The 26451-nt window shown below is 34.4% G+C and overlaps 1 protein-coding gene across 1 annotated transcript in view; it reads right to left on the bottom strand.

The window, feature by feature from the left end:
- The window catches only part of LOC101742858 (angiopoietin-related protein 2), a 90602-nt gene extending 65532 nt beyond the window's left edge, over nt 1-25070 (bottom strand). The window contains exon 1 of the mRNA XM_004933073.4: nt 24783-25070. Coding sequence (XP_004933130.1) covers nt 24783-24946 — 164 coding nt within the window. The 5' untranslated portion in view covers nt 24947-25070. The remainder of the gene's footprint in view (nt 1-24782) is intronic.
- Between the last annotated feature and the right edge of the window lie 1381 nt (nt 25071-26451).

The following is a 26451-nucleotide window of genomic DNA, read 5'->3' as shown; positions in this document are numbered from 1 at the left end:
CCGGGTAGAAAGAGGGGTTCGCCCGGGTAGATAGAGGGGTGCGCCCGGGTAGAGGGGGTCGTCCGACGCCCGGTCCGTGCCCCCGTACGGCTAGACGACCCTTCGATACTGACGCAGAACCTTTGCGTTTCACTAGTTTAATTTTGTGAGCTTCTATTATGTATGTATGCCTAATGCTTCAGAACTCATTAGAATATTTAAATTTCATAGGCTTTTGGGGCGGATATGGCTATCGCACGTTTTGTTTACGAGAGGCTAAAAGGTTAAAAATGTGCTAAAAGGAAAAAAAGTGTAAAAACGATAAAACCATTTCAAAACCGACAGACATACTTTTGGAGTGAATTCTGAGGTACTTCCCTATCGCCTAGGAAACTGAACGGTTTCCTATTGATTCAGCTTGCCGTCTATTTTAAGAATATGCAAAAATATGTTGTGTATTTATAATAACAAAATAAATATACATACATGTTTTTCCGAATATATCAAATTCGCAACTACATTTTATGATTCATTTAACTATTTTATATTGACTCTTCATTTTTTATTTAATCATCCCTTAATACAAACACAAAAAAAGGAACTCCATTTCAAGGGGGTGTCCATAAGCAACTCTTTCTTTTTTTATGCTTTAACTAAAATACGTTTGATGGCGATCATATTAAAGTTCATATTACAATACTTCAATAATCAGTACGTATTCTTTTCTCGCTATACCAATTTCTAGATTATGCATTTAAATCAAAATAATAACGAAAACATCTTACGTTGAATAAGCTGCGCCAAAACGAAGTAAGCTAATAAATATATTTCAATCCAAAAAAGATTAAATCACATTACAAATTAACAGGATCTTAAAATCAATAAAAAAAGATAATTATATCTAATAATTTATGAAGATGATTAAAAAACGTTTTGCTGTTCCATATTTGTCATCAATAAGGTTCTGCTCATAAAAAATATTGTAATATTATTCATATATATGAAGCAATATAAATCGATAAATATGAGTTATTGAACTAATGATTCAATGAAACCCAAGGTTTCGTTTTACTATTCTAAAAGTATGTATTCATTTTTATTGGTTAGGTATATACTAGTAATAGGTAATAATAATAATACTCGTAATATAATTTACCTATACTTATTAATATACTTATATATTCCTATAATTTAGACATATACTTACTATTAAAAAAAGGTATTTACTAATCCATTTTACAGGTGTGTTTGTTACGAGGCTTGAAAAGAGATTCAGGGGTAAGAAATACCTTGGCTGCATCCTCAATTGCTGTTCCATAGCGACGCATCTAATATCATTTAAGACAATAGAAAACCTTTGATGGTATTAAACATAGAATAGTTGTCTGGGGCAAATCATTATTAATAGTCATAGTTACGACTGAATAATTTTCTTCACTATGATAATACTTGTTTCAATTCCCGAACAGAGCGACTATTTTAAGTCATTAGGTACGCGAGCTCTTGGCGTGCCTACTAGGACTTGTTTTTGTGTATATATTTCCGGCACACCGTACAAAAGCCTAGCTCGGAGCCTTTTAATATAGAATGTTTACCTACCTAACTTGATTATTTTAAATAAATCTGAATCCGAAGAATTAAGAAGGGACAATCTCCTCGGATTGATTAGGCAATATGAGAGACATGTTTAAAGTAATTCCGTATTTATTATTGTGTTTTTTTTCTGAGCACTTGACGAACGAATGCAGCTAAAAAAAACGACAATAATGGAACATTAATTCGTCTAATTAATGCCTTAAAGACCTTTCTCCACATTAAGCGCGTTCACGCGGCGACTACTATTCATTCACAAGCATCGGAAATAACATACCTACTTCTTCTTGAGTAGGTAATGAAAGAAACAACTTATAAAAAACGAAGCGTGAAGACACATAAAACTTCAACAAATTGTTGGAAAGTTCATAACAATGTAAAGAATACTGATAGATATTGTTATCAAGCTGTTGAATTGCCTACTGACAGATAGATTTCAAATGATTCTTAGTAAACAAAAAATATTTTGAACATCGAATAACAAGAAAAAGAGTTTATTTGTGAAAATTAAAACCAAGCTAAATGTAAATGGCGTGGAATGATCCGGAATAAGCTCTTGTTGCGAGGAGGTGGTCTCGACCCTCAGTATTGAGGAAATCGAAGCAAGAAGAAAATATGTAAAGTTGGAACAGTGGCAAATAGCTTTTTGTGGGTGCGGCTTTATAACTGCCACTCTCACAGCATTTTAATGATTAAAAGTCAGAACGGACTTTTCTGTTTCTATTTTAACTTTTGAATACTATAATGTGTGTTGGTATTTATCATTCTCAAATACGCCTTAGTTTGATAAAAAAAAATATTTGCTCCTTGGACAAAAACGGGTTTTTCCCTGTATCGAGAAAACGCTAGGCGTCATGATATTTTGGTTAGTGCAGTCCTCATATAATCAACGCTCAGATAGCTTTTGTTTTGGGATAGAAAGTTCAAGATCGGTCCAGAGACCTTGTCTTAATGAGAACGAATGGACGAATTCGAGCGCTCATCGAGGAGGTGACTGAAAAATCGCGAGTGAGAATTCGCTTTCATGATTAAATGGAATAACATAGAAGTATAATATCTAACATTGACGTGTTTTTTCTGAATGTAAAAATATGGTGTAAGCTTAGACAGTCAAGTATGTTTTACTATTGAAATAAAGAGAAGCCGGGTGTGCGTGTGCAACATTCAAACAGAAAAAAATAATTAAAACTACTAGGTAAGGAGCAGTTAGGTCGTGTGGGCTGGGCTTTCGTGTCTCTTGGGTAATAACCAGATAGAAAGATATTTTATCCAAAAAAAGAATTAAAAAGGAAACACTGGATTTGTAATGTGGAAGATATTACTTAACTATTTATTAACCAAATGGCTCTTATGAAGCTGAGCTCGTTTGTTCTGACAATAGAAGTGGTGCTTATATATGTTCTTGCAAATGATGCCTTGCAAATTGGTCCATTTTACGAGCACTATCTTGTAACTACGCTATTGTAACAAATCGCGAATGCGTAACGCGATTACTGCAATTTTTTTTTTCTTATATCCAAAAAACTGCCTAGTTTTTACGTAGTTTTATATTCAATTGCTGACATCATACATACATACATACATACGTGTCGATAAAACTGAAAACAGTTTTTGCGGATTCAAAAATTAAGGCACAATTTTGTAAGTAAAAAAATGTGCACCATGGTTCCTAAATGCTACAGATACCGACAAAATCTGGTAACCGATATGCTTCTCGACTTCTCGATGGTGAGAAATAAAAAAAGAAACTCTTTAGCAGTAACACGAGATATTGGGTTCTGTGAATTATTTTTTTTCGTCAAACTAGTGTTTCTTCGGGTTCAAATGTATAACAATGGTGGCTTATTAGACGCTTAGAGTTTGTGAAAGTGCATAAGCATGAGAAAAGTAAGCAAAAACGCTGGTCGCAACTTTTCGGATTCATCGAAAGAGTCCGTCGAACTCTCAGTAGGTCCCCACTATTTTCCTGTGAGGTTATTTTTACGTGCTCGTTACAAAATAATTGCTGTAGGTATTTTCTATGTTCCCTTTACCATTGGACGTATAGAAAAGGAATAGCACTTTGTTTATAAATATGACGGCTAGTTGTTATTAGTGCTATTAATTAACATATGTAGCTTAAAAGCTAAAAATAAGCTAATATAGCATACTGAACTTATAATTAATATATTAATATCATACTTTTTTATACTGGTCAGGTATTATATTAGAGCGATGCTGTAAAAATATTGTACTTCTAGTAGAAATTTCTGTAGAAATTTTCGAGTTAATCGAACGTCCCGAAACCGGTGAAAATAACGTTCAAAGAATCCGTTACATACAAAGAAATACACAATATACTAAGTTAATTAAAACATGCTAAAAAGCTGACAGGAAATTTCTCAACAGATTTATTGTCTACATGTCAGTAAATGTTAATGTTACCGTGTATACCAGATATATTGAAACCATCCTAAAATGAAGTCAACTGGTAATTTTGACAATTCGAGATACAATAATATCGAAATATAAGCGTAATATTATATTTTATTTCTCATAATCTTTTGCACAGGAAGCAATGAAATACAGCCAGAATCAGCTTATGCATGAGATCGCTTTCTTTCTTTGGTGATATCTGGTGACCCCTCACGAAATATAAAGTTAAAAAACCCCAACAGTAATTCACCGCTTCATGAAGGAGCTTTCTTGTTCCTTTTAGCTTATGGAACGATTCTATTTTAGTATTGACGCAACGTCCAGTTATAAAATAACACTATTAATTCAGAATAGTTACAATCGATTTTGTGAAATTTATTGCCTAAGCCATTTGTCAATTCTAAAATCCTTAAAATCGATATTGTTAATTTATAGCTTAATTATGTTGTTAGTTGTGTATACAGTATGTGTGCTATCGTATAAAGTTGATAAAACCTATTGAGTTTGTTCAGATAAATGTTTTCCCCACAAAAACCTACGGATTACGCTGTTATGCTTTAAATTAACTGTAATGTAACAGGAATGTAAAACATGAATCTCAAAACAAAGCGTTCGTGCACACAACGTAGACGTTTCATCACGAAATGACGATTTGACCGAGAGATTTCGAAAGGTAACAAAGTTCAGAGTCACATTCGCGGCTCACAGGCTCGGTCGGTACCGAGTCCGCCAAAACAGATGTAGTAAGGCTATCGATGTATCAAATCGCGCACGGTGCGACCAAGAGATCGTGTGGTGCGTGTGCTATCGTCCTTCTGTCCCACTCACGTTCCACATCTCAACAACATAAGCCGTACCGAGTTTGAACTACTCACTTCGAACCAAGAGCATACTCGACATACACAAATTCTATTTTATTAAAGTGATTCGATGAATTAGATCATCTAAAACTCTGTGATATAACAGGAATTGTATACAAATGGGAATAAATTACTACCTATTTTTATGGTAGGCAGATGCTCTGCCCCTCGCATTACATTACAAAGTCAATAAAAAAAACTAAATAAGCGTCCTATTAATTTATGTTCGCACAGATTACACATAATCTTGTCTGTGGGGAAGGCTTGTTGATACTCACATGATAAAAAAGAGTTTTAATTGATTTTAATCCACCAATCTTATAATGGTATATTCGTTTTAATTTAGGTAGGTATTTAAACTGCTTACTCTGTGAAGCAAGATGAGCCATTGAAGGTTGCATTCTTGTTAGTGCAACCACAGATTATTCTGTGGTCTTATATTTAATATGCAACAGCCGCCATTATTTGGCACAACTTTATATATTTATACATTATTTATAATCGGAAATTAACTACGATATATTTAGTAGTTTTCGTAGCAAAATTAATTAAATAGGTTACGTGTTATAATTTAGTGATCTAAAACTCATAAAACGCCTTGATTTATTGAAATTTTTCGTGATCATCGTTTTATTTAAGGTAAAATAAAACAACGTTCGTAATAATATATAAAATGCGCAATAGCAGAAACCGGTTTACGAATGACGATCTTTTTTTTGGAAAAACATCCATTTGTTTACGTCGTTGGAGGAGATGTTGTCGAAATGAACTAATTAAGAATTTAAAAAAAAAATGTTACAACGGCAACCCCACCCTTCAAACCGAAACACATTACTGCTTTACGGCAGAAATAGACAGGGTGGTGGTTCCCACCCGCGCGGACTCACAAGAGGTCCTACCACCAGTAAATGGAACCAGTAAATGGAATAATGGAATTTTATCAAAAATTCAAGCTACTCGCACAGTGAATATTAAGAAAACGGATGGATAATTATCAACAAACTGCATTCTAAAACTACTAGCAAAATGCAAACGTAACGTCAAAAAACGTAACATAGCTATAACATTTTCATTTGTAAGAGATAGCGAGATCTATGAAATCAATTGTCACTTGCAGGGACGTCTTAAACTAGGATGGGGCCCTTGGGCACAAAAGAATTTGAGGCCCTTTTGAAAAGTAAAAAAAGCGAATTATAATAACATTTTTTTACTAAGTATGAGACCATTTATTATAGGTAATCAAATACAGTATGATATAATATTTCATTAATGATATTAGAATGCTGCTGGTTTTTTGGTTACGATTTCGATAACGGTTTCTTTCGGAATTTCTATTGAGCAAAATCTTCTATTATAGGCATAGTATATGATTTGTGAAAAAAGTGTAATGTGCCCGACAAAAATGTTTTGAGAATAAACGTGTGAGAGAAATTGTCCGCCTTTCGGGGCCCCCTGAGAATGGGGGCCCTGGGCACGGGCCTCGTGTGCCCTTATGGTAAAGATGGTATTGGTCACTTGTATGGGTGAGTATCAGCTTCACACGACATTTTACGCCGATTTATATTTTGGTGCGTTCGTAATTGTCGGGGCGCACACACAAACCGAACCATTCATACAAATAGGTATAATTAGAGCGAGGCGAAATCAATTTAAGTTTATTTTTAATTTACGATATATTATGATATAATTGATCAATTCAAGTATAACTAAAGGATGACCGACCGAGCTTTGCTTGGATTTTTTTCTTTTTTAATAAATTGTTTTTTTTTTGAAATTGTATTTAAATACGAATTACACATTGATATTATATTATGTTATTTTTTATTTTCTTTCAATAAAAAAAATATAAATTGATGTTTAAGTTGATTATTGAAAAAACGGACAAAACAACATTTTCTGAAAATAAATCGAAGCAGCCGTTTCCGAGATTCATATATATACGAGCAATTCTGGTATATATATACAAGAATTACTCGTTTAGAGATATAAGATTTTGCGTCGACGACCTAGATTCTCAGGATAGACTTTAAGCTCCCGTAATCGTTCGACGTGAGATAGGACGGAAACCTTCTCTGTGAGTCTACGCTGAAAAAAAAAGCAAAGCCTCGATCATAACAGGATGTTGTCACCTCATCAACACAAGATTGTGCAATATTAAATGGGATAAGTTGTAAGAATTTACCAGACGGAGAACGAAACCGGACCACGGACTGTCGCTCTGTCTACTGTGCCCCGTACTCAATGTAATTAGCTAACGTTATTGCACAATTAACTGGTTCGCGACTTCTTATCGCTTCCAACGTCTGTAACTGGAAAAATCAAATAAATCGAACATAAAAATTAATTTAATAGAGTTCTCTTGGGCATTACGAATCATTACCACATTACATGTCGTATGTTTATGAGCTGAGGAACTTGCATGCAACATCATGATATACATACATTTAAGAATATTTAAGAATATTTCGTATTTATAAAAAATGCACTCTTGATTAAAACTACGTAATTACTTGGGTAATATTGTATTATTTATTTTCATCTTCACGATTTGTACTAGCTATAAAATAAATAAAGACGCAATTTAGATTGTAACTCCAAAAAAAAGATTCGACAAACAAACAAATAAATGTATTTTCCAAAATTTAGCAATTATTATATGTAGTAGGTATATTGGAAGAAATATGATTATTTATAATCGACTCGTCAAACCTGACCCGCTTTGCTAGCCGAGCTTTTAATTGACTTCGAACTGATCGATACCAAATTTCACATCACTTCTGAGTCAATTGTGAGGACTTCCTAAAAATGTCATCGAAATCGCTCCAAGCCGTTCCAGAGTAATACTGATCATTTATACTTCGTTTTTTATTTATTATTTAGATTGCTATTGATTTTTTAATTAATCAGACAATGTCCGCGACTTGAAACGAGTGTGGTACATATCTCGAATGTCAAGATGCCAATGACATTATTTTACATTAATGAAATATTTCTGAGCTGCTGCCTTTCACAACTCGACCTGCTTGAAACACAATTATTCGTTAACAAGACCAATTTAGTGCTTTATTTATAATACATTTATTTTGTTGGTACGGGATGTTTATACCCCTCTGTATGGGTACGTACCAAGCATCCACCGTGCGTTCCGACTTGAAGGGTCAGACCTGTTCTGTTCTACAAAACAATCGAGATCTCGGCTTTATATCTAAAGGTGAGGTGGCGGCATTCATATTGTGATGTCTATAGGTTCCGATTACCCCTTACCAAGGCAGCCGTGAGTGTGTACATCCATAAATAAAATACAAGAATTAAGTTATCGAAGCTTAAATAAAATAGTTATTCGATTTTAATCTCTCTCTCTCTCTCTCTCTCTCTCTCTTTTTTGTTTCATATGATGTTTGGATTGTTGATTAGACGTCACTAAAAAGTCGTTCACCCAAATTCGATCCTATTTGTACATTCATAACATTTATATTCAACGACTAACACGATGCTATTGAAAGAAGCTTTAGTTTTCTCGATTCAAGGAATCGCGTCACAAAGTTATTATACGTTACTGCACAAATTTAGAGACGGCAAGGTCACTAAACATATGATATAAATAGTGGGGCAATAAACAGTGGCTTCTATCCAAAACAGGAAACCTGTATTTTGTACATAATGCAACTGATCGAGAGGTCGACATTCGATCTCGGACAATAGGTGTTTTTGATCACTTCAAATTATTCTTGATTTTGTTTGAAAAAAAAAAACACGCGTTATTACCGTTTTAATTAATGAAAGGGGGAATTTATTCGATTAAATACAACGTAGATTACATCACGAATATGTATCTTGGTAAAATAAAAATTTCTTTCTAAGATTTCATCTCGCTTTTATTTTTAAATTGTTTCGAAAACTTATTAAAATTTAAAAAAAAAAACATAAATTGACATTTAAGTTTTTTTTAAATCAAAACATTACATTTTTGTCTATGAGATTGTCTATGATGTCTTTCCCGAGAAAAGTGGGGATTATAATATTTTGGTATAAGTACCTATGAATTCGGAAAGATATTTTCGGACCCAAGAGACACAACGGACCAATAAGCCATTTTCACCTAAACCTTAATATTACGGTCATTTATATAAAGTGACCAAATAAAAAATTTTGGAACCATTAATTTCACCGTCGGCTTAGGCTTACATTTTGAGTGCGCGATTTTAATATGCAACTATTACAAAAATAAAAACAAAAACTACACCCAAACGTAAACCGTATAATTAATATTTGTGAATGAAACGTGTATATGTATATATTTTATGTATTTCATTATATATGTACGATAATGTATATATTTACGTTATTTATGTGTATATATATATAAGTAGTCTAATATATTATGTATTAGTGTTTAAATTTTTTTTATTTTTATTATTGTTCTTGTCTAGATTGTAAATTGTAAATTGATTAGATTGTATTCTTCTACCCGCTCATTTAAAGCTTTCCTTCGTTAAGAACGGTTAGCTGGTAGAAAACTCAATTGTTGAGTTAAGCTCGCCATTTTTTTTATATCTTACGCAATTACTGTAATATTAACTGTGTGTACAATAAAGAATAATGAAAAGTTAACGCCCGAGACAATATTCGCTAATGGTCGATAAGCAGTACAAATATAGCTATAGCCCAGTAATTTTCGTAACGATGCAATCATCTTAGCCTTCCTTTGTGGTATCTAAGAGAACATAATTTAAGTTTTCAACAATCTTATTGTTATCGATTCAGACACGATCGCGAAGGTCGGGCGGCCCATACAGATATCGTTCTATCGGCTCCACCATGATCGTAGTAAAACAATAGACGCCGCAATAACAAGCCGGTACCCGGAATAAATAATTACTGTGCAACACGAATAAATTAAAATAAAACTTGTAACGATAAATGAACCTTGAAAACTGTAAGCAGGGTTAGGTGTTGTGTGTTCTTACGAACGTTTTTGTTGGCTGTTCATTGTTTCTATTACATTCAATTTTAAATGTCCATTACAATATTACCAAACTCATAGAAATCTAAATGATAAGACAAAATTGATTGACATAGCATTGTTGTATGTAAGTTCGTCGCGTTGAACGACTAAAAATCCCAATCTCAAATGTAACACTCTAGGATTTATAATCATCTTAAATTGATTTATGAATATTAATAGGCGCTGGTGACTTTCAAATTGTAAATAAATACGTACATTAAGTCCTTTCAATATATTTCTTGAACTCGATTTCATAACGCCGGATATGGCGGACAGCCAATAATACCTAACAGTTACTTAATGATTGACTTAATTTTGCTAGTGTACGACATACTCGTAAATAGAAACATTTTTTTTTATTTTTTATTAAGGCCAAACCTTCAATGGCAGTCGGTTTATTTGATACCAAAATAATTATAAGACGCGAACTGAAAACGGATATTAATTAGAAAAATGAAACAACGCATGTATAATATTATTGTAATATACTGTTCTTCATAATTATATGTGTGTTTCGCGCCTTATTAACTCGACTCAAACATGATTTTAACAATGAAAATGAAGGAAATTTCACGGTTAGTAATCAAATCGAACGGCGCATTGGATCGCGTTTTTAATATTTTAGTAGTAAAGATTAGCCTCGGTGCGAGCGGGTCAAGGGAATTTAGATGACAATGTGTTTTGACCTGAAATGTCTCGAATGTAATTCACAATAACATTATTAACCCTATAACATTATTGGTTTTTGTTGCATACTTACTGTGATGTGACCGTGACCGGTTAGAATGACCATTTTTATGATCGGCCCAAAAATGCATATAATGTATCTACGAGACAGAACAATCTATATATTAATACGTGAATCAAAAACTTTGTATACTTTTTAAAAAAATTGCGCGGACGGAGGAGTATGAAATTTTCCACACTTATAGAGAATATAGAGAAGAAGTGCACAATGCTAATATATTTTTTTAAATAATGCATAAAAGATACATTAAATCAACAAAGAAAACATTACACACACTACGTCCCATGTATTTGACGCACACACGCATGCATACTATTTATTGTCAAACTTTTGTTCTTAACGTCTGTGGTCAAATTGAGAGTGGATTAAATATTGTTTGTCTTTATTAATATTTTTTTATAGTGTAGCCTTGGCGAAATTTTTTTTTTTTTTTTTTTTTTTTTTTTTTTTTTTTTTTTTTTTTTTTTTTTTTTTTTTATTGCTTAGATGAGTGGACGAGCTCACAGCCCACCTGGTGTTAAGTGGTTACTGGAGCCCATAGACATCTACAACGTAAATGCGCCACCCACCTTGAGATATAAGTTCTAAGGTCTCAGTATAGTTACAACGGCTGCCCCACCCTTCAAACCGAAACGCATTACTGCTTCACGGCAGAAATAGGCGGGGCGGTGGTACCTACCCGTGCGGACTCACAAGAGGTCCTACCACCAGTAAAAAAGTACCACCAGTAGAAGTATAAAATACAATCATAATAGTGTACTAACTTACAATTCCAATTATAGTCGAATTTCGACTACTGCGGGACCTCTAGTTCAATTAATTTCACAAATGAAGCACCACAGTAAATGTATAAAATATTTTCTTAAAAAAGTTGATTTCATAATGAATTGGAATAACCATAACAAATTAATTTAAAGCATCTAAATTTTTTCTTTGGAATAAATCATTGTTTATTTAAGCATTGATTAATTTGTAATCGTTTAAATTTTACGAATAACACAAGAGACGGAGTTTTTTTTCAATAATCCCGTTTCTTGTTTACACCATGTTAGTGTTGGTTTTCCTCGGAGCATTGACTTCATGTTAGACAACATAACGGATCTTTAAATAGAGTACATTTAACATTTTTAGTGTTTTTCTGTATTTTTTATTTATGTTATCGAAATAAAATATTTTGTGCACATAAATTAACCTAAGTATCTACACTTTTCAATGTCACAGATTGATTTTAATTTACATTTTGGATTAAATACCCAGATAAAAAAAATAGGTTCTAGTTTTTTTTTAGAGATATTAAGTGTTAAAAAGATGATACTCTTAATATTTTATGACTTGATTCGTGTTTTGCAATACCTATTTTATAAATTTTAAATAGCTCTTTGAAGAGCCGTGTTGTTTGAATTACTAACTAAGATAGACTTGTGTGGGTCCACATATCGTTGATTCTTCACAGTCGATTTAATTCCTATCGCGCAACGCCAGTCAAAATTTAATAATCTACCTTCAGAGCAATAACGCTAATAATTCTAATCATAATAATATTTCATAGACAACTAATTGAACCAGATACTCTATATTTTTTTAGAAGTTACAAAAACATACGCTCCGAATGGAGATCCTTCTGCTTTTTATTTGAAGATATTTAGTAAACTTATCTTAAGCGTAATAAGACGCGAGCAGAGTGTACTTCAGGTACTACTATTGTTAATTTAAAAATATAATAATTATGGCTTGTTAACCGTCTATTATATGTAAAAATGCATAAGTGTGAGAAACAATATAAAAAGCGCTTCACGATCCAAATAGTCCACTGAAATAAAAGTAAGCGGCCCCTTAACTCATCTTTTTCGTAACAAATTTCTCACTAAAATAAGGAGTTCATTTGTTCTATTATTTTTTAGATGATCCGGCATAAATAATAACATCCGAACAGCCTCCTGGCCGCGATAGGGAGTTGCTATTGCTGCTCTATACTGAGGCACTGGAATGAAGTCCATGTTGGCTCAAGACCAGCCGTGGTCAATGTAAAATAAATAAAATGTACTTTTTTTCGTATTACTACATATGGAATTTAATTCTGAAATAAAAATTTATTATTATTATTATTATAAAAAAAAATCTATGCACGATGTTGTTTGATCGCATCTCATGTATTAAATTCTATAATCAATTTCATTTCATTCATTACTCAAGGGGGTCAAGCGGTACACAATGTCAACTTAATTTGCTGTAGCAGCCTCCATTCAGTCAGATATCGGTCTCTCGATTGTAAAAGTTTAGATAATCTGATGTATGAAGGTCGTTAGTTTTGAAATTTTAATCCCCCCGAGCTTTATAAAACTTGACCGATGCATATATTGTAGTACATGAATGTTAATGTATAACAGATAACAATTCTCACAATATCAATTAATTGTATGTCGAATTTGGATGAATACATATTATATTGTAGAAGCTATAATATGCATGTATAATATATATTTAATAAAAGGGGAAAATTTTCGAGATTGTTAAAAAAAATAGACATTGATGTTGTTAAAATATTTTAAAGAATAATTAGCGCTAGCTTTATTAAATCAATAATTCGCACGATTTGTCGTGTTTATTCTTGAGCACTAAAACGAGTGTTGAAATCACCTTTCGTCGAACGCAATTTAAGAAATTATGTCCGACATCGTTACGACAGTCGAGTCGCAACTTACAGCTCGGCGCGTAACGTCAAATATTATGCATCAGATGTTAATGACTTTGTATATGACGAAAATAATTGAAGGTAACCGATAAGAAGATCAGTTTATGCAAACTTTATTACTTGTCTAAATGATGCTGTGTTCGTTTAATTACTTTAACAGAATTGCCGTAATTAACGTATCGATTGATATAAAGTAATAACACAAAACAAATGGGCTTATAAATGTTCTTAAAAGATCGATTACCTAACAATACTGACGGACGTTCTATTCGATATCGGCTATTATTCGGTATTTGGAACAAAGTTTTATGTTAAATGTGACCATCGGAAAGACTTTCAGTCTTTACCGGAGTAAAGTAAGAAAATCAACCGCGGCCTAAAGTGAACAAAAGTATTTTTTACCTATACGTATATGGCCTTGCAGAAAAACTTGATCGATCTTTATAATAATAGATGACAAATGTGATTGTATCGAATGTGTTGTAATCTCAAAGTCATTGAATGTTTACTATACTGTGATCGAGCTAAATAAATGCCGATTAGTTTTATACAATATTGAGGTTGCTTATACCGAAATGTTAAAAGAGACCAACAGAAAAAAACATATGTAGGCAATTAAACATTTAAAAATCCGGTACGTGATACAAAACAAGAAACATGTCAACTTAATTATGAATATTCATAATCGCTGCAATTTCATTACATTTGCATTGATCTAAATATAATAGAAGGCGCACAAAGGAAACGTTGCGCAATAATTGCTAAAAGTGTAAAATTGAATGAATAACACACAATGGACATTACGCACTTGTTTTATAATAATTTCGACGATTTATGTAATGCGACATGATAAATAATTAAAGCTGCTTTTACGGTTTAATCTAGTGTTTCATTGTCATTATATTATTATTTCCGACGTTGCCAAAACTTCTCAGTTTTGTGTGGTCACGACGGCCGAAGCATCAACACTTAAAAGTAATTTTAATTACGTCTAACAACTCGCAAAAAAATGGAGAAAATACTAGGATACGATATGTCACTGTAACCTTTGCTTTTATAACTGAGCCTAGGCAAGACAAAAAAAAAAAAAACTAGCCCCTTGTTAAGGATTACCATATTACAATTACATTTCGACGTTGTAATAAGTACGTGAAAAATTGTATTTATAAATCCTAAGTAGGTACGTGCACCGTACAAATTTTTCAGGCGTCGTTTATAAACTAAGGAAATTGGTACTTAACTAATACTTACGAATGATTTCCACAATGAAGGGTAACAAAATTAAACCTGCAAATTTTTTTCGTAATTACTATACCATTAAGACATGGGCTTCGAGTGTGTCGAGCTGGTTACTTTTTGAAATGGATACTTACGAGATGAGCCTTTACGTCTGATGTCTATGGACTCCGGAAACTACATATTTGATCAGATACGCCGTGAGCTCGTTCCACGACCTAAGCCGTAAAAAGGACTTAGGTTATATTATAAAAAGTATATTATATTATAAGAAGTAAACCTTGATTTCATAACGATATCTCTAAAAGGAACAAAGATACCAAATATTTTATGGTGAAAAAATTATTTGTTGACTCGAAAATGACGACTTGTTTTCAATTTAAATTAAACTAAAACTATGCTCATCAATTAAAGAGCTTATGAATATTAATTTAACATTATCCATGAATAATCTCGAGGTGATTATTATTTATTCGATGCTAGCTTTTGTCAGTGATTTCACTCACATGTTTATATAAAATAATCTGTCCAACAATACAAACAGTCGGTAAACGCCCCCACGCGATTCAGAATGCCTGTATCCCACCAGGTATTAGCCATTGGTCTGAACTTTACACGTTATGTCTTACAAAGAATGACTGTCTGTTGCTATTTATGTCAATACTATAAAGACGAACGTAATTCGTCACAGTTTCTTTCTTAATCCAATAAACCGATTTTGTCGTAGCTCGGTATAGAAACAGTTTGTACCCTGAGAAATAGTGTAGATTGTCTTTCATCGCACAGAGTATCATCTTCTGCCCACGTAATATAAAGTATAGTCCACGCGGGCGAAGCTGCGGTCGGAAATCTAGTATATTGAATACATTTAAAGTTTTGTTGTCAGCGAAGGCAAACAAGCTTACTGCCCACTTGAGTGATCGCTCATGGACACGGACAATAATAGGGACCAAAACAAGAGGTTACTCATTTTAAAAAATAATATTACGGAACTACAGATTTTTCCTACAGGAATTAGATTTTTGTTAGACAAACTTTACCTCTCTAAAGTCCCATTTTGTACCTACATAATTCGTACCTATATAATTATGTACCTACATACATACTACATACACATATAAGGACTAAGGTTATCAATTAGAATTTTTATTTTTGTTAAATTTTCGGTTGTTCTTAGTATTTTTATTAATGTGACATAGCCAAGGAAATAGTTAGAGAATAGGATGATTCGATCACTTTGAGACTGTTTTTTATTGTTAGACAGAATTACAAAATGAATGGCACCAACAATCTTGATACATTAAAAATAAATCTGAACGGTATTTTATATCAGCCGTTCCATTAGTTAAAGCGGAACCCTTGAAATATTATCGTGCTACCATACAAAGAGAGTGTAAATACCGTTACTAAATAGTTGAAATAAAGATATCCCAAAAGAAAACGAAAACATTATTTACTTATTTTCATCAGTTTGGCAATAGGCTTCTTGAAATGCCATCGTTGGCAGCGTCCAGTTTATTGTTCTTCAGTTATTATAACAATGCATATATTAACATATTACACAAAAAATAAACGGTTAATAAACAAGCATTAGGTGCATTATACGTTTTAAAACCGAAGAGATACTAAATTAAGCAAAAAATAATAATTCATACGACTTTGCTCCTTTTGTTTCCCCAAAAAAGTAAAGCCAAACATTCTTAACTAATAAGCTAAGCATGTTTTTTTTATGATTGAAGTATTACTGGTGGCCCGGAGGCCTTTCCAGTTTCACCAGGACAGGTGGGCGAGCAAAGGCTCAGCCAGAAGGGGTTGGATTTTCTAACAACCGCCCGAGCACCTCCGGAGGAGACCTAACAACTCAAGAGCAACTGCTTCGCGAATGAATCTACTACCGGATCGGAATCGGGACCCGCTGACAAGATCCGACGAGAAACTCAGCGAGCTGATGCATGGGCTAGGTTGCACGTCGACCTCTTTGTCGAGTTCGACGAGTACAGTTACCGGGGTTCCTCAGTCTGCTCCTAGTATTAGAGCTGAAGGTATCTAATGCAAGAGTTATTGGATCTAATGGATCCGTAAGGACGTGGGTTAGCTAAGCATGTATCATATTTTATAATGCGGTTTCACAATAGCAAAGGAAGCAACTGCCTGCCCGCCCTCTCTTGCTTCCGTAGACACGGCGCGTCATGCGTGACGTTTCTAGAAAAAAAATTGACTTCGATAACTGTTCCCTTTATATACAGTAATTTAAATGGGTACATTCAATGAGTAAATTACCATATCCTACTCTACAAAGTACAGCTTATGTTTCAGTTTGTTTGCGTAAACGGTAAACTTATTAAAATAATTACGACCCGCCTGCTGACAAATATTGCCTATATAATACAAGATTAATACCAAATTGCGTTCCACAGGGTAAGAGAACAACAAATGCCCTACAATCGAGATGTTGGCGTTATGTAAATTATAATGTAATCGAAATATTCATACGTTTTACTTACGTTATAAAACTTCAGTCTAAAATATTGGGTCGTTATTTAATATTCAACAGTGGAACTTCGTGGTCTACGATTCTACGTCTTCATAACAAAAAAAACTGAATACATTATTTTATAACATTATTCATTTTCAAACTTACTGCATTACATTTAATTATTTTTTGTATAACTGCTATCGAAAAATTTTATTATCGATGTCTCCATTTATTTTAATTAATAGTTTCAAATAAGATTCGACCGGTCAAAGTTTTAGCGAAAGACGTAAATCAAATGCAAATGACTTCAAAGAAATTTCTTACACATACAAACATTATTAGTTGTATAACGATAATCATATTTCTAGATCATTGCACGCATCTTTCTAACATAACAGCCTAATTCCTTAACAGTAAGGAGCGTTGACTTCGCAAATAGTCTCATTACGTATATGCAGTAAACCATTCAACTTATATGTGTTTTCTTGGAAAATGTCCCATATGCATTTAATGATTTAATAGGGTATAAACTATAAAACTTATTGATGTGTTGAACTCGTACGGGAATCAAACTTTTTCGTTAATAGGCTATGAGATTAAGGGCTTTATTCTAATTGAATTAAGTCTTCGATTGCCTCAGACAACATCTCAAGATAGCCGCTTCACGTGAACCTAAGCTTGTCTAAGGTAAACAAAAAAACAACAAGAGACTTTCATTTCGAAGCATTTACAATAGGCAAACGATTCCTTTCATTATATACGTTAACATTACTAAAAATTACGAAATAGGATAACCAAGTGTAGACCTCTATGAAGATTACGATCGCAGAATCGTTTTTTTTACATATATTACCGGTGTTTTGGTTAAGTTCGTTACATAAGTGACCGCATAATGTTCGAGTGCGTTGAACGCGCCGTAAATATGAATATTTAATAATTTAAGTACAAAACATCAGTGCGTTTTGCATATATTTGAACCAATTTATACAGAAAAGATGATTGAATTTTCTATGCGATCGAAGATCCGATGTGCCAAGCGGAATAGATGTTCCGGACTACGGAAGGGCAATAAAAATACGAATAAGTACATGATCATTATTCTACTTTAATTTAACAAGGCCTAAAATCGTAACCAACATTCTTGTCGAAGGTTTTCGGAAGAACCTGGTGGCATTACTATAACTAGAGGATGACCGATTTTTTTTATTTTATAAATTGTGTTTTTTAGAAATTGTATTTAAATACGAATTAGATATTGATATTATATTATATTATTTGTTATTTTCTTTCAATAAAAAATAAATAAATGTATGTTTAAGTTGATTATGGATAAAGTTGATTATTGAAAACATGAATAAAACAATTCTGAAAACAAATCGCAACTAGATTGATTTATCGCCTCCGAAATCCCCTGTATACTAAATTTTATGAAAATCGTTGGAGCCATTTCCGAGATTTAGATTATATATACATATAAGAATTGCTCGTTTAAAGATATAAATACTATAATATAAAAACAGTTTTGTTGATCGAATAGAATGGCTCGCGTACACACTTGCGGTTAACCTCTAGTTTCTACAAAGTGTAAGTATTCAATAAACACTCAATAAACCACTAAACAGGTGACAAGGCTTACACTTAATATTTGCAAGCGATCGTTGATAAGACGAACAAGAAAAGGTTAAATCAATTCGGCTAAGAAAACTAATTATATAACAGTTGATCATAGGCGAGTTTAAAACGGAAAAGAGAACGTCAGGATCCTATTGAAGACTTAATAAACGACTTGATGTTGCAGATTACTTACGCGCGTGATTATGCAGGTAACGTCTCTACCTACAGATATTTACGTAAAACAAGGTATAACTTTGCTTCATACAGAGGTACGTCGATAGGTAATTAGGTATCTTAAGTAAGTGCTTGTTTAAGTATGAGATTTAAAAAATGTTATTTTAAACTTAGATCAATTTAATGTTTTTTTTTAGTGATGCAGAACAGAAATAATAATGTAATTAAATTAATGGAGCTAGGACGGCTTTATTAATTTAAATCCTTGTCTTAGTCGGCGTCCTTGTTATAGATATATACAGGTGACCGGGATAAAACGCCTAGACACTTCCTCCTGCATAAACTTAAAGTGACATTGACATTTGGGCGGAAAAGTGCAGCGTTGAACGATTCACGCCGGTCCGCCTACGTTCAAATGATACACAAGTTACACTTTAAGAGGTGCAATGAAAAAAATGTTTATTGATTATTATTATTCAATTATTACAAGGTGCACTACCATTCTTAGCATTAGCTCGCCTAGTCCTTGGCCCGGCAGTCGTCCCTTCAAAACTCACCACACACACGCCTGTGTAGTCTTGGACGCACCCTTTTTTTGTTATCAATAAAAATAAGTTTGTTTTTCTCTCTTAATTTTACATGAACAACAAAATATATAAGCTTGTGTTCATTACTGGTGGTAGGACCTCTTGTGAGTCTGTGCGGTTAGGTACCAGCACCCTCCCTATTTCTGCCGCGAAGCAGTAATGCGTTTCGGTTTGAAGGGTGGGGCAGCCGTTGTAACTATACTTGAGACCTTAGAACTTATATTTCAAGGTGGGTGGCGCATTTACGTTGTAGATGTCTATGGGCTCCAGTAACCACTGAACACCAGGTGGGCTGTGAGATAGTCCATACAGCAAGAAAAAAAAAAAAGAAATATCTTGTCTGTGATCTTGGTTGATTCATTCATAAAGATTGATAATTTTTTTTCTGAACATCCCAAGTCTTAGCTCGTATAGTCTTACAAACCAATGGTCGAAGATATAGGAGCTCGCGTAATTAGCACCCGAACTACAATACAAATGCGTAACCTTGATCTCGTTTCGTGTTCAGACAACGTCTCTATTGCCCACCTGTTTATGTTTTAAGCTTATAAAATGCATCCAAGAACATGTTCACTTTAAAAGCAGCTTAACGTTTTAGTTACTGACACTCGATACCTTGATAATTGCAGCATTTACTTACGTCTAAAACTCTAGACTGTAATTAGCGTCATCGATGTAGAGGGTTCCTGCCCGTAAAGAGTATTATTAGAGTACAAAATCTCGTGAATTCTATTCGGCTAATAAGAGCAATTTAGTTGAATATTTGCGAACGAAATTGAGGTTTCATAATCCTCTCCGCGGGCACCGTGTATTTCGTGCGAGCATGCTGTAAGCTGACTGTACTCGGTCTATGTAAATCTGAGTTAGGTAATTATAAAGTCAGATTAGTGTTAGGTATTATTGGACAGTACGGACGCCGTGGCGCCGATGTGATTGGATTAATTTTATATAATTTCGTTGCGACAAGCCAAGCTTGTGTCAGTGAAATGATCAGTACAAACTAGCAAACTTTAGGTAACGGCTATGTTGAACAAAAATTAAATAAGAACACAAGAGATATTTCGTGGAATATTAAAACTTGAAATTAAATTTGTTTCCGCAAGAAAGGTTGTAAAACAACAATGGAATATATTTCAGTGAATAATCTGTTTTAAAAATGCTTAGAAACGCTTCTAAACACTAAACCTTGAGACTATAACAATAGCCTGTATCCTTGCCATCCTTCTTCATAAATATTATAAATTTTAATGCCAGAGTATGCTAAGGTGTTTAGATATTTGTTACTCAATCACGCCTCAGCGATCAAGTTTAGCACGAGCATAATTAATTATTAAACTAGAATAACATGTACGAAAGCTTTAGGTCTGAAGAACTCTTTATTGTATTGCTCAGTGTTAGTATTTATATTGTTGTATTAACGAGACTGGTTAACAAAAGATAACTTTAGATTTTGTGGATCAGCAGGCTAAAGTGTTGGGAGCGGGGCATTTCGGAACACCAGCGTCACCGCCTGGGGTGGCCTGTCAGGCTGCCGTGCAGAGACGGCCGACGTAGAGTCGTCGACTATTGCTTTGTCCTGTCACCACCTCGACCCGTCGTTCGGGCGTTCTAGGGGTGGCACCGCGAGTCTGATTGCAGTATTCAACGTGGGAACCCTCTACTCTGCCTGTTTTCTGACCCTGAGCGGAAATCCATACCTATGGATCCCCAATTTTTTAGAATGTGACCAAGGAACTGTAGTTTGCGCTTTTTGATTGCATTTAAAACCCCCACTTTTATTTTGGTACCCTCTCCAATACTCTTTAACTTGATATTGGCGAAAACGAAGGCGGATTTTGTTACTCAGCATGAATAAGCACTACGCATCGAAAGTGAGAAGATTCATATACCTGCATATTATGATTTTTAAATAATACAAAATTAGCTGTCCCGCGAAAATCGTGGTCTCGCGGGAACGCTATCGTCCGTTAGCAATCTTGGCGTTTCATTGCTGGTACAAAAAATACTATGAACTACTTTAATTAATTTAAGCTTGACTTAGAAAGAATTGTTACGTTCCAAATGACAGCTGTAGGTTGATTTCTTCAACTTTCTAGATCACTTCAGCTTCTTTAGATTACTTCAACTGAATACTACTACTAAAAGTTTTAGTTGTTAAAAAACATTTTTTTTCGATAAATAATTATCGAAGACACTAGGTACGATTTTTATACCTCGAAAACATTCGTCGTTATTCGACAGCCAAAGTGAATGAATGGAAAGTACATTGATAGTGAAACTTACAACTCTTTTATTGCTACAGATGAGCAGATGAACACACGAATCATGACCCACACCAGTAATTTTCATTGATTTTCGGAGCCCATAGACAAAAGTAAATGCCGGCGCATACTTTGAAACATATCTTTAGATTCTCTCTCTCTATTCGATCGGTCCCTCACTGCTGAAGATCGTGACTCCGTCCGATTCCGTCAACCAGCTGTCTCCATCGATCCCGCCCTGCAGCCCGGTGCAGTGCGTCGCTGACAGGTATCCCCAGTTCCTCTGCTATTTGGTCCGACCATCGTTTGGGACCTCTACGCCTAGGCCTTTTTCCCTCTATTTTACCGGTCACTACAAGGCGTTCCAAATTGCTGGTATCCCTACGTGCAACATGACCAAATTCCGCAATATTCTTTGTAGGCAGGTTGTAGATAGATAATCTTTAGATTAATAATACATTTTATAAATGAAGTGAATTTATTTTTATAAATTGATATTGTCTCCTCATCGTGGAACTCTATATATTTTCTTTTTTTATTTTATTTTAAAGTTACTCCAGGGTCTTCATTGTGCATCCAACATCATTCGATACGAGAAACAGACAGCGTTATCTGACTATTCAGATTTTTTTTTATGTTGTTAATTAAGTATTTATTACAAACTATGAAAAGAAATACGAAAAGTAAAAGGAAAAAGTGATGTGAGTGTAAATTTAATATTGACAACAGAACAATATATAATTTATATTAATAATTCAAGTGTAATTTCAAAAATCATCGGATTTTGTTTATTAAATCCTTTTTAAGTTTAATGATCATAGAGGCGTTTAATAATGGGATCGTAATTTGGTTTAATGGTCCATTCCATCTTTAAGGAGCTATGTCGTAGTCCTATTCTGGAGCAGTTACCATTTTTTTTCTTCTAAATTATTAGGTAGGTACCCAATATAACGTTCATGAAAAAGATTTTGAAAGAACGACTTAGTTTAATAAAATCGCAAAAAAATATGAATTTGATTTTTTTTTTTTAAATATGATTTTTTTTGTTGCTTTCCTTCGAAGGCTGTCTGGCTATTTTTGCTACGTACTACATAGTTCGGATCAAAGTGTGAGATCGATTTGTGACTTTGATCTTATATCTCAAATCGTGCCGCAGTAGTATTCTAAGGCAGTGACGCAGATTGTCCAAGTAAATAAGATAAAAACTACTTCCACACATTATTAATATTAAAATAAAAGGATTTTTTACTAGTGGTAGGACCTTTTGTGAGTCCGCGCGGCTACCTATTTCTGCCGTGAAGCAGTAATGCGTTTCGATTTGAAGGGCGGGGCAGCCGTTGTAACTATACTGAGACCTTAGAACTGATATCTCAAAATGGGCGGCGCATATACATCGTAGATGTCTATGGGCTCCAGTAATCGCTTAACACCAGGTGGACTGTGAGATCGTCCACCCAACTAAGCAATAAAAAAAATTTAATTTTATCAGAGATGAAAAAAATTATCGAGCCACGTAACTTTCGCTTTATATCGATTTCTAAGCAATTTTAATAAGAATACACAGCGAAAAGTAGGAAATGTAATTTTAAAAAATAACACAGCTAATATAATTCTTCATAGGAATGTGATCTATTAATTTCTTTCATGGCAAAGTGAAATCGATAGCCACGTGATATTCCTACATTTATTTTGTTGTGGAATGAAATCGTATCCACACTATGACAGTCTCTGCACGACAAAATGCAATTAAGCATTTACATTTTAAACGTTACCAGATAAGTAGAAGATGTTTTCAGCCTTGACGGTGATTTTAATTAGACCGATTCTAAATACCAGACGCTCAACCAACGGCGAACTAAGAGAATTATTATTGTTGTAAATTGTCCGTTCATGTGACGTTTTATGTAAAGCTAATCCGTAAAGTTGATTTAGAACGTGGCAAATGCATCGGGATCAAACGGCTTTGATGCGTTTAGTTCTATTGCATCTTTATATCAATTGTGTTAATTAAAAACGCTAATAATATTACGTAAGTCGAGAATGTAACATAATTGACCAATCATTTTTAGTAGGAACCTAGGCATTAAATATTTGACATACGAGACATTAAACATTAAGCTTTGAATGACGTATCAAATTATTTTTATAGATTTGTGGTACATAATATATATGTGATCCATACACGTATTAAATTATTTTAAGTAAAATCATAACAATCGATCATCTGCCCATTGTTGTTAATATTGCAAGACTTCCTTATTTTAGTGCTGCATTATTTCTGTTTGGCTGCTATTAAATACATCTAACATAGAATGTAGTTGCAAAATGATATGAAGTGATTTTGAAAGCAGTCATAAGGTTTGTTTATTCATTTTTATAGTTACAAAATGTGATGCTCTATCAGTTATTTATTTATTCTGGGTTGCGTAAAATCTCATTTTGATTTTCATCATTATAATACAATGTTAAGGCAATAATAATCGTCTTTTTATGTAAATTCTGATGTCGTGTATATTTATAGGACAAATTGTTTTTCCGTAATTTTAAATTATCATAGATATACAGTAGCTTTAAAATATTACAACCAAATAAACTCTGTTGTCTCAAATTATTTAGTTTCATCATTTGCATATAAAACGCTGCAAGAGTTATTTTGCAATAAATTTAACAAACAAAATAAATTTAGTTTCAAAATAAAATAAGAAAACAAATTAGGGCACAGCGCTGTCGACATTTCATTAATATCGCTTTTATACTTGTGCACCTATCTGTAGTAGTCGTACTTGACAAGTTTACAAAAGCTCAAATACCCGGACAGTTGCTTAACAACCAACATACACTAGAACCATAATCATATCCATTCTGTTTATTATCTGACTAAATTGAACTCGAAAACATTTGAATCGTACTATGGACATTTCATCTCGGCGTCGTTGCAATGCTTACCGATGCCTTACATAATGGACACTAAGCACGCACAAATCTACATGTCAGTAAAGTATAATTTTATAGAGTTTAGTTTAACTTCGAGGACAATTATGACGAGCACGACGACTTGTACTAGATTAGTTGAGTAAGACAAGAGAAGGGACGTGAAAAAGATCGAGAACAACCGCTGGATTAGTGTTGGGACGCAGCTTACCTGTTTCTAACAGTAGACCTGGACGCTAGGGTTAGATTCCTCTGCGGCAAGCGGGGTGCGGCAGAGGATTGCTGCGGGGGAGCGGACTGCGAGGTGCGAGGCAGCCTGCTCCCGGCGGCCGCCGCTCCTGCCGCCATCAACATCACCATCCACCACCTGGTCATCACGAACGCACGGATACGGTACGCACGACACGCGACACGACCGAAAACTTACTGTCACCTAGTCGGGCAGCAGACTCAAACCGTTGTACGCGCGCTAAGCGACGTTCACTTTTGTTGTGGCAGTGGTAACCCGCCCCACCACGATGAAAGTGAGGGCTTTCACTGGCGCCCGCGGCTGCTACTCACTACGCCGGCACACTGCTGCTGTAAACACCTTGCACCTGTTCCAATTCTCATATTCACAGAAATGTAGTAAGATCTTGTTTAAATACGTATCCCTAAATATATATTGTTTGGATGTGTAGGTGGTTGAACAAATTTACGGCTCATGCAACCACATTGCTTGGTTGCACTACGTCCACGGAGACTACAGCATGCATATCACCTCCCAACTTGAGACATGAGGTCATCTCAATTTCATTGTGCAAGTGCGGTCTCGTACTTTAAACTGGAACGTACGATAGCTTTGAGGCAGAAACATGCAAAGCTGTAGTAGTGTATAGTAATAGTGTGGTGGACTTTTATGATATTCAAGGGACGAGATGGGATGATGCTATTCTAAGCCTAAACTAGACATCACACAAAATATACAACAAATATTTCTGTAATATGTCAAAATTACTGCAATCGATATAATTTAAGCACTAACACACTTATTCCATCTTAAAATTAACAAAGAATCGACTAGACTGAACTCGTGGAATATTCTCGTTTTCCTTCTCACTCTTGTACCTACCATAAAAGGCATTTTATTTTCTCAATTTAAAATAATTTAATTTCCCCAACAGAATTAAAACTATTCCGTAAAAATTTTAAACTGAAACATCTTTATAGTTTACTGGTCAATTATAATCTTTATAGATTTCTTCTGTGCGTGTTTTTGTCACTGAACTCCTACGGCTGGACCTATTTCAATGAAATGTTCTGAGTTCCTTCAGGTGGATTCGAGAATAGTTTAGATTCACAAATCAGCCCGTCAGATGGCGCTGCAATCGGTATCTAGGTTATATATCTTTCCTAGAAAGAATTTATACGGCAAAACAATGTTGGCCGGGTCAGCTAGTGTTGATTTATTTATTCGCTTTGATCACTTATATAGCTTCGAAATGTAAATGATAGGTTGATATTACGATACGGTAAGACGGGATGACGACACGGGTTCAACGAACTCTGCTCTTCTAAGTACCATCGGGTGACGGGTGCGGGGACGCTCGGTCAAAGTGGCTCCTGTGCGCCGTCCATAGTTTGACTCCCGAGATTGCGTTCTTCGGGATCTTCCCGGGGGTAAAATCCCGTCCTATCATCAGGACATACTTTAGCGCGCACTGTGCCGTATCGTAAATTTCGTCTAGGCGGAGTGGGGGTTCAGTCGGTAGTAGTTGCTATGGGACGCCTCACCCACCTTTTCAAGGCGTAATCTCCGAGGAGATTATGAGGAGGACCTCAGTCTTCCTCTTCTCCCTCTTCGTCACTGGATATACCGGAATAGACACCGCCGAAAGCGA

The sequence above is a fragment of the Bombyx mori genome, chromosome 1 (assembly GCF_030269925.1).
Source record: "Bombyx mori chromosome 1, ASM3026992v2".
NCBI classification, from domain to species: Eukaryota; Metazoa; Arthropoda; class Insecta; order Lepidoptera; family Bombycidae; genus Bombyx; species Bombyx mori.
This window is presented reverse-complemented; position numbering and strand designations above follow the sequence as displayed.